Source organism: Odocoileus virginianus, chromosome 17 (genome assembly GCF_023699985.2).
Source record: "Odocoileus virginianus isolate 20LAN1187 ecotype Illinois chromosome 17, Ovbor_1.2, whole genome shotgun sequence".
NCBI lineage: Eukaryota > Metazoa > Chordata > Mammalia > Artiodactyla > Cervidae > Odocoileus > Odocoileus virginianus.
The window spans coordinates 33,939,286-33,953,746 of NC_069690.1; the positions used below are offsets into that span (position 1 = coordinate 33,939,286).

At 43.3% G+C, this 14,461-nt stretch overlaps 1 protein-coding gene across 2 annotated transcripts; it reads right to left on the reverse strand.

The window, feature by feature from the left end:
• Positions 1–3,171: 3,171 nt before the first annotated feature.
• Positions 3,172–14,118, reverse strand: NME1 (NME/NM23 nucleoside diphosphate kinase 1). Of its 2 annotated transcripts, none has more exons than XM_020914043.2 (5): positions 14,009–14,118; positions 7,598–7,727; positions 5,178–5,279; positions 4,029–4,141; positions 3,172–3,479 (listed from the first exon to the last, which is right to left on the reverse strand). In XM_020914043.2, the coding sequence occupies exons 2-5, from the start codon at positions 7,721–7,723 to the stop codon at positions 3,362–3,364; spliced, it is 459 nt and encodes a 152-aa protein (XP_020769702.1). In that variant the 5' UTR covers positions 7,724–7,727; positions 14,009–14,118; the 3' UTR covers positions 3,172–3,361. The 2 variants fall into 2 exon arrangements, with proteins under 2 accessions (XP_020769702.1, XP_020769701.1); XM_020914042.2 differs by having other exon boundaries at positions 13,994–14,108.
• Positions 14,119–14,461: the final 343 nt, after the last annotated feature.

Genomic DNA, 14,461 nt, shown 5'->3' on the forward strand with positions numbered 1-14,461 from the left:
CATTGTAATGCACTAGCATGCTAAATGACACAAACACAGGCATCATGACAGTTCCAAGGCCAAGACTGAAAGGCCAAAAAGTGGGCAGTGGCCCAAATCATGGAAATCCCCACCCCTTCTCCAAGGTGATTAGAATATTCCTTCTACTCTTTAGCCTACGGAAATACCCGGCCCATAAGAACTAACCATCCCACAACTCAGGGCTGCTTTGCCTCTTGAGACAGACTACTTATGTAATTGTAACCAACTAGTCCAACCAGTCCATCCTAAAGATCAGTCCTGGGTGTTCACTGGAAGGACTGATGCTGAAGCTGAAACTCCAATACTTTGGCTACCTCATGCGAAGAGTTGACTCATTGGAAAAGACCCTGATGCTGGGAGGGATTGGGGGCAGGAGGAGAAGGGGACGACAGAGGATGAGATGGTTGGATGGCATCACCGACTCGATGGACATGAGTTTGAGTAAATTCTGGGAGTTGGTGATGGACAGGGAGGCCTGGTGTGCTGCAATTTATGGGGTTGCAAAGAATCAGACACGACTGAGCTACTGAACTCAACTGAGACCCCCACGGGGCCTTCTGACACAGACCCTTCCCCCAGTATCCTCTGCTTTAGCTCCTCTCTGAAGTACTGAGATAATAGTACCTGATGCATATTTCCTGAGTAGTTTTACACATGTGAAAGCCCCCACTAAATGGAAGATATTTAACTATTTGATGACCAAGGACACCTAGCCCCCAGGTCTCCTAGAGCCTAAGGATTATGTTAACTCCAGTGACATCACCCTCTTACCTCACAATCAACCAATTAGAGAATTGTACACAAGCTGATCATACACCCTACAACCCCACTCCCTCACCTGACCTTTTAAAAATGCTTTGCTGAAACCTTTTGGGAAATGGGGCTGGGGGTGGGGAAGGGGAAGGGGTTCAGGGGCATGAGCCACCCATCTCCTTGCATGGCTCTGCAGTAAGTCTTTCTCTGCTCCAAACTCCAATGTTTAGGTATTGTTTGGCCTAATTGTGCATCAGGCACATGAACACAAGTTCAGTAACAGAATGTGTATCTCCCAGTAAAACTGCTTTCACTTTACTATGGCTTGCTCTTAAATTCTTTCCTGAATTTAAGGACCTTCACTTGGTAGCCCATCCCAAAACCTAGGACAAGACCATCCTCTTGTGCCCCATTTTCCTGCAACATATTCATGAAAGAAGAGGAAGAAAGTGGTCTTCTTGTAGCCACGTGTTCCGGGAAACAAGCTCACCCAGAATGACAATGCAGATAGTGGAGTTTATTACACCAGCGGAACTAAGGCAGAGTCTCTTCTTAGCCAAGGACCCTGACCAGTTTTTGTGAAAACCTTATATACCCTAAGTATACGTGCCCAAACCCACCTCCCCAAATTTCCTGAAACTAGTCTGAACAAAGGAAAAGAAAGATACAATCAAAGTTAACCCGTTGATTCATATGCCTTAAGCCTAGGTAGTTAACAGTGGACAATTATTAATAGGCCTGTGGTCATACCCCAATAAGCATAATAGAATTTATGATTCTATTTGGTTACACAGATAATTAGGGTATTTTAGGCGAGGGAGAGTCTAGGTAGGAACCCTGGGGCTCTTCCATCCAGGGGGTTTGGTTTTCCAGTTGGTATGTCATTTCCATAGATACTGGGCATAAAGCTCCAAGTCCACAGTCCGGCCCAAGATGGAGCCTGTCCTGTTTCCTCCTTCATTCTCTACCTCCCCACTTTTCCTTTGATATAAAAAAAAAACCCACTTAGTTATCAGGAAGAGCCCTCTTGCCTGCCCACTGATACCCTTCACAAGCATCCCATATTAATAAATCTACTGCTTACCTTTGTCTCTTGCTGAATTCCTTCTGTGCTGAGATATAAAAAACCTGAGCGTCATTAAGTCCTGAGATGAGGCATGCAATTTCACAACCCTCCTGTCTTACTACACACATATTCATTCCCCAAAAGTCCTGGTACTCTTATCTCGCCCCCCCCCCCCCCCACCATTCTTTGTATGAAATAGGAATACATCTAATCCTCAGTTGCTCCAAAAGGTGGCCCCCAATGGAATAAATCCTTTCACAATGTATACTGTTTGTATAGTTATATCAAATCATGTTGTACACTTTAAATAAATTACAATTTTGTCAATTATACCTCAGTAAAACTGATGGGGTGGCGGGGGGGTGGGGGGCGGGAGGGAGTTGGAATCCAAGCAGGTATGGTACACAGAAGTGAGGCTCTAATGGCATAGTGGTAAGGCTCTAATCCTTGAGGTGGTCCAGGGATTCAGTTCCCTCCATCTAATCAAAGATAGATGTTACCACCCCTATATCCAGCTTCCAGCAAGTTGGGAAGTAGGATTACCTCTTCTTTTTCAAGGTACAACCTTAAATTTACCATCTTCACTTTTTCACATCTCTTTGGCCAGAACTTGGTCCTGTGGCTCTATCTACCTGCAAGCTAATAAAATCAAGCTAATTAATATAACCATAGCTTCCCATAGTTACCATTTTCTTCCTCCCTCCTTCCCTCCCTCCCTCTCTCTTTCCTGTGGTGAGAACACAGATCTACCCAATCTAGCAAATTTGAAGTATACAGTACAGTACTGTTAACTGCAATCACAGTGATCAACATTAGATTTCCAGTTTGAACTTATAAATAAATAAATACATTTCCATCTTGTCTCTGTTAAAGCAACCAAATCAATATCCTAACAAATCAAAACTCTTTACAAGATAACTCCTGCATCTTTTAAGGTCATCTCAGAAATCCAGGCCCACTATCCACATAGCTTTTCTGTTTTGGAGTAGTTACAACTTCTCACACTCACTCAAACACTGAATCCCTGAGAGCTTCTCAAGAGCAAGAAAGATATTAATATCTTTTATTTCCAGTGAATCCTCAATGTATATAGTACAGTTTGGGCAACCTAGCAGATCCCTGGCAGATAGCTGTTGACTGGCTCAGTGCCAAGAATGGACGGAATGCAGGGGAAAAGAGGAACAGGCAAAAAATGTGCATGTATGTATGATCTCTCAGGTTAATATAAATAATTTATATTGTATTTACACTCTGTTAGATTAGCCAAGTACCTAAAATAAAAAAGAAAGAATACAAAGCAATACAACAAAACAAAAGTAACTCAACGACTCTTTCCTTGAGATGAAACATTTTAATCTGATGATAGCATGTAACACTGTACATGGAGCACCCACAGCTCCAAGAGTTTTCCTCCAAGTGAAAAGAAAGTTCTCAGAAATAACCAGGTTTGCAGTGGCCTGGTCCTTGCCTGTGGGAGGGAGGGAAACTAGCATGGGATGAGCATTGTGGTCTGCTTCCAAGTCACTCGTAGATCCAGTTCTGAGCACAGCTCTTGTAATTTACCAGTTCCTCAGGGTGAAACCACAAGGCAATCTCCTTCTCTGCACTCTCCACAGAATCACTGCCATGAATAATGTTCCTGGATGGGGAAAGAGATGGCCAAAACCAGGATTAAACTGCCCAGAAGCTCCCCACATTTCCATTGCCAGAAAGCCTACAGCCATAAGAGCAGGATAAAAAAACAAAGCTCCATGTACATTATTCCTTGTCAAAAGAAGAAACCTATAATTGCCATCAAAGTAAGGAAAAAGAATTCCCTCCACGCATCCAGCCCTCTGATGTTCAGCCCATCTGAACACTAATGCAAGCAGTGGGAGCTTTCAGGAAGACTCTGGCCAGGTTCTCCTCTCACAGCAGAGGCACAACCAGAGTGATGATGATGGCCAAAGGCAGAGGGCCTGCAAAGCCAAACTAAGAAAAACCAAATTAAGAAAGAGGGAAGCAGTAAAAGAATTAGCCTCCAACTAATAAAAATAAATGGAAAAAAAAAAAAGAAAGAGGGAAACAATAAACTCTGATTATAAATTGATCTATATATGGCATCATGTCTACCCTCAGCTGCAGAAGACCAAATTCTTACTGCACCTAAAGTGGATTTTAGAGAACAGTAAAATGCAACAACCCCGACCTGCCAACTTGGATGCAAAAGTCCCCACGGATGGTCCCAGGCTTGGAGTCTGCAGGGTTGGTCTCCCCAAGCATCACTCGACCTGTCTTCACAACGTTCAGTCCCTCCCAGACCTCCAAGGACAAAAGAAGATATGGTTAAGGAAAAAAATCAATCTCAGCAGAAAATCTGAAAACTATTAATTCAAAAAGAAAATAAAAGGCTCCCATAAAATGACATTCATTCATTGGACAAGTATTTATGCGGCATCTAAGTGTTCCAGCACCGGGAATACTGGTCTTCCTGCACTCCTCTTGCTTTTCTACTATTCTTGACACAGCAGCCAGAGTGGCTTTTTTAAAACACCAAGTGTAAAAAACTCCTACAGCCTCCCAGCAGTCCTGAAGTACAGGGCCAAGATAGCCCCACATAATCTGGCCTCTGCCTCTGCCACTGAATTAATCTCACCCAACCTTCCCTTTCACCCACCAGGTTTCATCTATTCCAAACGTCCTTCTGTACTTCAAAAAGTTACCCACCTCAGGTCCTTTGCACATGCTATTTTCTTGGTTGAGAATGCTCTTCACTGTAAATTTGTACATAGCCGGCCCCTTCTCATGCAGATCTCAGTTTGAAAATCATGTTTCTTGACCACTCAATCTAATGTGGTCACTTCCTATTATGTCATCTTATTTCATATCTGTGCATCACTAATCATTAGCTGACATGTATGATTTTTGGTTTCTTTATTATCTGTCCATCCTCCCTTTTCAGCATATGTAGGCAAGGAAAGCTTTGAAAACAGTTACCTATTTTTGTCTCATTCATGATTATATCCCTAGTGTCTAAAAAAGAGCCTGGCACAAAGATGACAACCAATACCTACTCAGAGAAGAATTACTCCAATAAATAAGACACAGTTTCTCTACCCTCCAGGAGCTTACAATCAGCCATATCTCTCATGATGTCTCCCAGATGTGAGTCTTCGGCTCACCAAGCAAATGTATTTTGCCTTTGGTGAGTCAGAAAACTCATACCCTAATTGTCCAATGCCCCAGGCTCAGCATCCTTGCATCAATGAAGACCTGGCATTAGGAGCAGGAATCACAATATTCACTCTTTGCTCCCAACTGAGCCATTTGTATCAATATCCCAAACATGTACACTCACCATGGCAACCACTGGCCCTGAGTGCATGTATTTCACCAGGCCGGCAAAGAATGGACGGTCCTTCAGGTCAATATAGTGCTCCTTGAGAAGGTCTTCAGAAGCCTAGCCCATGAGACAGAGAAAGAAATTTCATTACCAAACTATTTAAGAACCAGCAATTTAGTTATTTCCCACTCACCCATCCTGCTATTTAAAACATGAGTTCTCAGCTCACTTGTTCTATTATAATCTAATTCACTCAACTTACCAAAGGGAAGAAGAGACAGGGACTGTAAGTGCTTTAGCTTAGTACCAATTTTCCCCTATTGTCCTTGATTGATCAGCATAAAATTACAGAACATTAGAACTGAATCCAGCCATGGTATTTTAGACAGGAAAACTAACAATACAATGAATTTCCATTCCCAAACAATCTTCAACTAAAATCTTAGAGGGAGGTGCTCTCAGCATTGGATGAAAAGCAAATTGAACCAGGCCATTTCTCATCACATTTAAAAAATAACAAAGGCCAAGTGCAGTGACCATGCAATTTCCACAGGTATTGCAAACCACCCAAAAGCGCATGCCATCTAACAATAAGTCATTTTACTGAAGAATAAATCTTTCACGTTGCAAGGCTGGTATCTGGGAACAAATCAGACTAGTTATAGAGAGCAAACCATCTGCTTAGCAATGCCAACTCGACTCACCTTTCCTCTTTGCTACCACTTACATGCTCGTTAAGGGTCTAATGAGATCCCTTGGCTTTCCCAGTTCTGTGGTACTGCTTCGTACAGAATGCTGCACACTTCAGTGATACACACAAACGTGGGGATTTGCTGCCAAAAAGCACATCCTGAACATGCTATCGTTCAGCCCCGTTGATCGTCTCTTGCCAAAGTAAAATTACACAGCCACATCATCACCCCGTTAGTATTCATCCTGACCTATCCCTTCAATCCAAATGGGAAACTTACAGTGATTGTCTCCTGATGACTTTCCCTTACCAACATTCTTTTAATTCTATTAATTGGTGCCGGCTTTTTTGGGTGGGTTGGGGGGGAGCAGGTGGAAGGGAACTCAAGTTTTCCTTCACTTTCCTCCACATCAGATTTAAATAACCCTGTAGGCTCACGGCAGCTATCCCTCCTCCCATTCTTCACCAAGTCCAAGCCCTTGATAGGAAACAGTGTAAAGGACAAAATGTATGCACTTACGGGTCAGAGAGCCCTGAGTTAAAATACTAGCTGCATCACCGACTGGGTAACCACACATTACTTAAACTCTCCAAGCCTCAGTTAGCTTCCTTATCGTTAACAACCATGGGAATAGACATAAGTACCTCTCTGGGTTGTCATGAGAGCTAGTGAGAAAACACATGTGCCCAACACATGGTAAATATCTGATCAATAATACTTTGATTTCACTTTACCTTCAAAACCTAATTCGGTATACAAACTCTCTGGAAAGCACTGCTAGTCCAATACCTGGCTCTAATAATCATTCTATCATGCTGTCCCCTCAGCATTTACATCAGTCTGCTCCCTTTTATAATAAAACACTCTTTCTAAAACATCACAGAGAAACTATAGTGCAAATCAAACTAAATTTAAAATGCACTAGACAGAGAATTCCCTGGCAGCCCAGTGGCTAGAATTCGATGCTTTTACTGCCAGGGCCGAGGTTCATTCCCTGGTCAGGAAACTAAGATCCCACAGCCATGCAGCACAGCTAAAAAATAAAATGCACTGGGAAAGTCCAAAGATGACTCTTTCTCTGACTGATTCATGAAAGTTGACCCTTAATAGAGAAAAAAAAGATGATCCCCTAATGTATTTGCTTTGAGAATTTAAGTTCTAATTTCTCAGGTCTGTTTGAAGAAGGGTTCTTGGCCAATCAATCCTTTGGAGTTGTTGAAATATTGCTTTGCAGGTATCTTGCAAGTGTGTCTGCTCTCTGTTGTTTCAGGTGGGCCTCCCCTACAACCACAACTTTCCCCTATACACCCCGATAGTGCCTAATACATGCTAGACACTAGGCAGGTGGTAAGCAATGATAAAAAGACTTCCTTGCTGAAAAACAATTTGCCTCAAATGGTGGGGGGTGGGGGCAAAGGTGAGGGTGGTGGAGTCTCTAAAATGATCTGCTCAGGAATCTCAAGATCAGCAGCTCAAACAGGCCCAGGGCTTTGAATCAGAAATCACTGTGCTACAGTAGTATGTGGAACTCTGCATTGCCAAGAGAAAAGGGAGGCTACTTCTGAAAGTCCTGAACAACTCGCTTTGTTCCAAGACTCAGTGGAGAAGCCACCATTTCAGGACATTTGTTCACTCTAAATGGAGAAGCCTAAAATGATCTGAAGAGAGAAAGAAAGAGGCCGACCTACGGTGTTCCCCTATTTCCATGAAGTAATAGAAACAGCAAGAATGAAGTCCACTTACCCGCATGAATTTCATGGCAACAAGACGGAATCCCTTTTGCTCAAAACGCTTGATTATTTCTCCCATGAGGCCTCGCTGGACTCCATCGGGCTTGATAGCAATGAAGGTGCGCTCGCTGTTGGCCATGGTCCTGGGGATAGACAGGTGGAGGGATGAAACAACACTGAATATCCTGCCTACATCATTATCCTTCTCAAGCAGATTATCCCATAAAGCTGGTTTAAATCTGTGACATCAATTCCAGGACTCTAGTAAAAACCTAATTCCACCTCAGTCCCCTCATCCATGAATTAATATCCCAGAGTGGGGAAGGGTCCAAAAGCCAGGGTTATAACTGCTATTTCATTTAATTTAATAAGCTTCTGTTAAGTCATATCAAGAGGATGTGACTGCCAGTTCACCCTCAATCTGGAGCCAGCTGATCAGAGGCTCCTCACTCCATCCCCTGTCCTTGGAATATAGACTTTGTACACTGTTCCCATAGCAGGAGCCATTCCAAGGATGCAGCTTTGAGAGAAGTAAGGTGTTACTGAGACCATCTGCAAAGAACATGTGACTGAACCCAGTTAAGGCCTCTATATAAATTTTAAGCTTCTGGTGGGTGGGTACAGTGCAATCAGCCAAGATGAGCCTCATGTGTCCCTGTCCTGTTAAAACTACCACCTTCCAACCTAGAGTGTTCTGTCTCTGGTCTCTCCTTGCCCTCTGCGTACAGGGCCCGTTTGTGAACTACCAATTGGTGAGCCAGCCAAGAGACTGAAGAAATGGGCCTTGAGAAAGAAGCATCCCTAGAGGAACTCCAAGCTGAACACCTACCTCTATGTGGGGAAGGTGGCCTGTGTGTTTGATGCTTGTGGACCACTACAGGAGAACAGGGATGCCCCAAAAACCCTGGCTACTTTAACATGTTTGTTAGAGAAACTACACAGGCGACAAAGAAGAGAAATGAACGGCCGCCACAGTGGGCAGGCCACTGGCCACAGAGGCACTAGAGGCTGAAGCTTGAGTTAGTTGGAAGAAGAGCTGAAGTTAGAGAAGAACATGCAGGTATCCACTGCTCTGCCAGCTCTGGGGCTGGGAGACAAGGTGAAAGAACAGGCTGATAAGTTGGAGACCTTAGCTTTTATGTAGCAAAGCCAGGGGAGCACAAGCTGCTGCAGATTAACGTCCAAGTGCTGTGACAAAGCCTGATTAGGACACTAAGAGACAGAATCCCTGGGAAAGTGAGAAGCGCAAAGGGGAGGATGTTGTGGTGATTGACAATGAAAGAGATGAAGCACTCCACGCTGTCCAACCCCTAATACAAAGAAAAGTTTTAATCAGTAATTACCCTAGACTTATGATAAGAGAGAAAATATACCTCAAAACTTCTAAGAGAAAACTTGCATTCTTTCTGTCTCTTGAAATTGTAAATCTTACCATGTGTTTGAAATATAAATATCACAGGAGATAATTAAAACATTGCCCACAGATTGAAGAAAAAGGGTGGGGAGGGGTGTGAAAACAGTTTGCTATAGGACCGCCCTCCCACAAAATCTAGTCTTCAGCGTCCATCAAAGCCAAGTACAAAAAAAACTTTTTTGGCCACGCTGCGAGGCTTGAGTGATCTTAGTTCTCCAACCAGAGACTGAACTCATGCCCCCTGCAGTGGAAGCATGGAGTCCTAACCACTGTACCGCCAGGAAATTCCCAAATTTTTAGTCTTCTCTACAAATATTAGTAAAAGGCTTTAGCCATGTGAGTGGATACCTGATTCATGGCTAAAGTTTTGGAGGGACAGCTATGGATTCTTTGTGTCTATCTGTATTTCATATGTCTATGGATGTATGTTATAAATATAGGTGATATTTTTCTATCTCCAGAGTATTGTCAAAATTAATTTGTAAAAAAGCTCTATTTAGTTGGCCTAAAGAAAAATAAGCTTTGATATCAATAGTGTACTTAGTAAACCTGAAACAATTTTCTTTCAAAGGACAAAGGACAAAGTTTTGCTGGACTACTGGTCTGTTCCTTATGGGATTGTGAGAGGCTTTTCTTTACCTTTTGAGTAACTTGCCTAGAAAAAAAAGATTCTGTGTTTTATCAAAATAATTTCTTGTGCTTCATGTTATCTTTTCAGGTCTTTGATTACTTAAGAAAAGTAAAAAACATTTTTTTGTACTTGCCTTTGATGGACACGGAGGGCTCGATTTTGTGGGAGGGGGGTCCTATAGCAGACTGTGTGTTCACACCCCTCCCCACCCTCTTTCTTCAATCTGTGGGCAATGTTTTAGTTATCTCCTGTGATCTTTACATTTCAAATACATGAAGATTTACAATTTCAAGAGACAGAGAAAGAATGAAAGTTTTCTCTTAGGAGTTTTGGGGTGTACTTCTCTATGAGTCTTCTCTATTAAAAGGGCAAAGTTTTGGGGGACTTTTTTTAAACAATTATGTAACTTTCTGTAGTTGCCTTTGGAGTCTTTGTAACTTAAGTTAAATAGATAACTATTAATTCACAGTGACCTAAGATCCTATTTAATTGTGTTTTAAAACCTTTTGATATTTTTGATAAGCTTTCCAAAAATCTATTCCTAAATAGTTTTGTTGACCTAGAACTAACTCTGGGATTTTCCAGAGAACCTCTAGAACAATTCAAAAGATATAATCTCTTTCCTTATAAAAGAGAGATATTGAAATAATTAGTCTATTTAATATATTAAATTATATGGGAAGCATTGTCAAATAAGTGATGTTAAACTTTCTTTGGGGTATATTTGTAAGAAATTTCTAAAAATTTGCTATGTCTTGGTATAATGTTATCAACTATAATTTTAAAATGGGTGTCAAAAAAATATTACATTTCCTTGTCAACTGAATTATAATGAACTCTCACAAGATCTTTAGCCATAGCCATTTAAAAGTTTTTTTGTCATTTACAGTCATTGTTTTACTCTGATGTTTTTGCAAAACTGTTCCTGCAAAAGTGTTTCATCTTGGACTTCCCTGGTGGTCCAATGGTGAGAATCCACCTGCCAGTGTAGGGCACACAGGTTCGATCCCTGGTCCAGGATTCCACATGCCACAGGGAACTGAGCCTGCACACCACAACTACTGAGCCCGTGCTTAGATCCTCGGAGTCAAACTACTGAGCCCAAGTGCAGCAACTACAGAGCCTGCATACCCTAGAGCCTACAGAAGTCACTGCGATGCAAAGCTCAAGCACCACAGCTAGAATAGCCTCCACTCATTGCAACTAGAGAGAGCCTGCACACAGAAATGAAGACCTGGTACAGTGAAAAAAAAAATATTTTTTTTAAATGTGCTTCATCTTCAAGGAGATTTATGGAAAACTTTTTACAAGCATAAGTTCCTGATAACTAAGATCAATTTGCCTTCATGTGAGAGGGGCAGTAAAGGATGTTTCAAGGACTTCTCCATGGCTACCTGCACAACCCCACATGCTTGGGTGATAGCCCAAGACTTGTCCCTGTTTCCTTTCCCCACTCCGATAAAACAGGTCCATTATATCAATGATATGATAACGTTAACACGTGATGACTTGCCCCTGCTATAGGACACTCTGCAGGCTTTGTTGGAACATCCATGAGGGAGAAGGTGGGCAGTACATTCACAGAAAATTCAAGGCCCAGACACCTTGGTAAAGTTTTTGGCAGTCCTTTGGTCGGTTAAATTGTCCCAGAAGTTGTCACTGATAAGGTACAAGCTTATCCAACACCTAAGCATGTGAAACAGGTACAAGCTTTTGTAGGAATTTGGCGGTCTTGGAGGACTTTTATTCCCCACCTGGCACAGTGCCTCCATCCCTTACATCACATGGTAAAGAGAAGGCATACGTGGGACAGGGGATTACAGCAGCAGTCTTATTAGAGCAGAGGATTATTTTGCCTTTGAGATGGCAATAAATACTAGTGAAGCAAATTAAAGCTCTGGGAACCTCCCAAGCTGGGCTACCATTTGAGTTAGATGTACCTATAACTCTGGAAGGTCTGAGTTGGGCACTGTGGCAGAGAAGGAGAGTACCCCTAGGATTTTGGTTCCGGCTCTGGAAGAGGGCTGAAACCCAATACACCCCACAGAGCAACAGCTTCTAGCACTGTACACAATGGTCCTCTGGGCAGAGCTTCTCACAAAGGAACAGCATATCATGGAAAGAACTTCCCTTCCTTTGAACGGGTTGTTCAGAATAAGTTCCATCTACTCACCTCTGCCATGGCTCAAACCCTCACAATGACTAAATGACCTGTCCGTTTGTAGCAGATGAGCACCCTACCACCAGTGCACTGTCTCTAGAAATGTGGGCGCTCCTAGGCCCTATCCCTGGAGGAGGAAATGGCAACCCACTTCAATATTCTTGCCTGGAGAGTCCCATGAACAGAGCCACCATCTTGGTCCCCTCCACTGGCCTGGAGGACATTAAAACATACAGAGAGGCCCTTAGTTCATCCAGCAAGTCTTAAATGACAGTGTGCAAAGCCTGATCTTAACCAAACACTAAAATAATCTTTAATGAGAAAAGCTGTCCTCTAAAACAGAATAGCCTTGGACATTATTACTGCCTCATAAGGGGACTTAGTAAATCAATGGTTCAAATTATGGGGCTCTTGATGGAGAAAACTGTTATTTATTTTGAGAATCATTTTGATCTGTCTTTTCTCTTGCATGTGCCTTTATATTGTTGCTGTGGCATCTGCCTCCACTGCAGTCAGAGAGCTGCCAAACAAGCCACCTCCATGTGACAGAACCACCTGCTGACTTCTCAGGGCACACTTCTGACCCTGCAGGAGAGGGGGTGAGATTGTAAGGGCTGGTCACAAGGGATGGAGTATTAGAGGAGGTTTTGACCATCAGTTGACACTCAGCTGATTTCAGCAATTGCAAGCTCCTCACCCCTGCCCCTGTCCTTGGGATTTACACTCTGCCTACTGTCCTCACATTAGGGGCTGTTCCAAGGACAGCAGCCTTAAGAGAGTAAGAGGTTGTTGAGACCATCTGAACCGAACCACGTGACTGTACCTAGTTAAGGCCTCTATATAAATTTTAAAATTCTGGTAGACAAGAGCAGAGATCTACTCACCTTGCAACCACCCAAGACAGGCCTCAAACTCTTGCTCATTACACCTGCCACATACCAATCTGAGTGGTTGGCCTTTCTTTTGTCTTCCTTTCCTTCTGTGTACAGGAGCCAGTTTTCAAACTAACACAGTATTGTGTACCCAATACTGTGGCAGAATTAAGGCAGGAGATTTTTAAAAAGACACTATCTTTCTCAACTATCCAGATGAGGGAAAGCACAGTGATAATGTAAAGGGCAGTGTGAAATGTGGCTTGACCTACTGCCACAGTCATGGTTTTAGACCTAGAAGGGGTATTAGAGATTCTTTCATTACGATCTCCTTTTACAAATGAGGAAACAGATTCAGAGCACCAGGATGAGGACCAAAATCCAGATCACCCAACCCTATGCAACTTATGCTGTGTCATGAGACATAAAACATATTCTGACTAACCAATAAATGGTGGATCGTGGGAGCACTAAAACCATGAGTTAATATCTGACATGGGACATCACGCTGGAAGGAAGCCTAGAGAGAACCAATTCTAGACTTTTCCTTTTACAGAGAAGACTGTGCTCAGAAACTGATCCTTCTCCACATGATGAGAAACGAGTCCTCCTATCTTGAAAGACAATCCCTCTGGCTAGCAGGACCACTTTCTGGCTCTTCCTTCCTGTACTTTAGTTACCTCTTATTACAGCACTGTAACAATATATTTGAATTTTCTGTTTATCTGTCTTTCCACTGGCCTGCTGCATCTATACAGGGATGGTTTACTTCTGTGTCTGTCCTGCTACCTAGCCACAGGGACTAGCACTCAATAAGAGAAAAGAAAATCTCTTAAATGATAATCACCCTGCACCTCCAAGAAAAAAAGACAAAGCCCCAAAACTGGTGGAGAACTCCTAATGGAAGCTTAAGATAAGCACCGATTCCCCAGGAGAAAATGGGACTAAAGAGCCACAAACAGTCCCTATGGACATATAGGACACAGACAGCTATCATTCATTCTGTGTGTAAGTGTAGGTACATGCTCAGTCGTGTCCCACTCTTTGCGACCCTGTGGATTTTAATCCGCCAGGCTCCCCTGTCCACGGGATTTTCCACACAAGAGTACTAGAGTGAGTCATCTATTGCTGCCCAGAAACAAGACACAACCCCTACAGTCGCGGAAAGGCAGCCACGGACAAAGGTAAGTCCACGTGGTGTTGGACGTGAGCTGACAAGTTTGGACCAGTCGTCAGGCGCTTCCCTCCCATCCGATCCCCCTGGCCACCTCTCTGAGCAGAAGAGGTCCCACTCGTTTCCCTTTCCTCTCAGGAGCCCGAACTCTTCTTACCAACCCTCCTGCTACCTGGGCTTCAACACCGTCTGCGGCCGCCAGCGCCGGAAACGCGCCCCGGCTCCTCCAGGTTCCTGGCACCCACCCGCGCGGAACGCTTCTGCCTAGATCGGCTGCAGGAGGGCCCGTTTTGCTGAACACCGCTCGCCTACGCTTCCTCCTGACAGACGGCGTCATTCTAGGGAGCAGCTGCTAATCTTGTTTTTTCCTGCTCTTCCGGCAAGCTACGTTCCGCCATTTTACAAGTTTTATTTTTTCGTTAAGATTCTATGACTCACTTTCTTTTTTCTCGACCAAACTGGCTCCCGAGAGGTGGCGCTCACGCGAAGTCTGAAGAGCTTCTGACCTAGAAGTAGACCGTAGCCCTCCTTTTACATTTACTGGTTCTTTCCAGCCTGCCAAGCAAATTCACTTATCCAAGTACTACCGTCTGTGTACCAGGCGCTGTTTCAGGGTCTGGGCTAT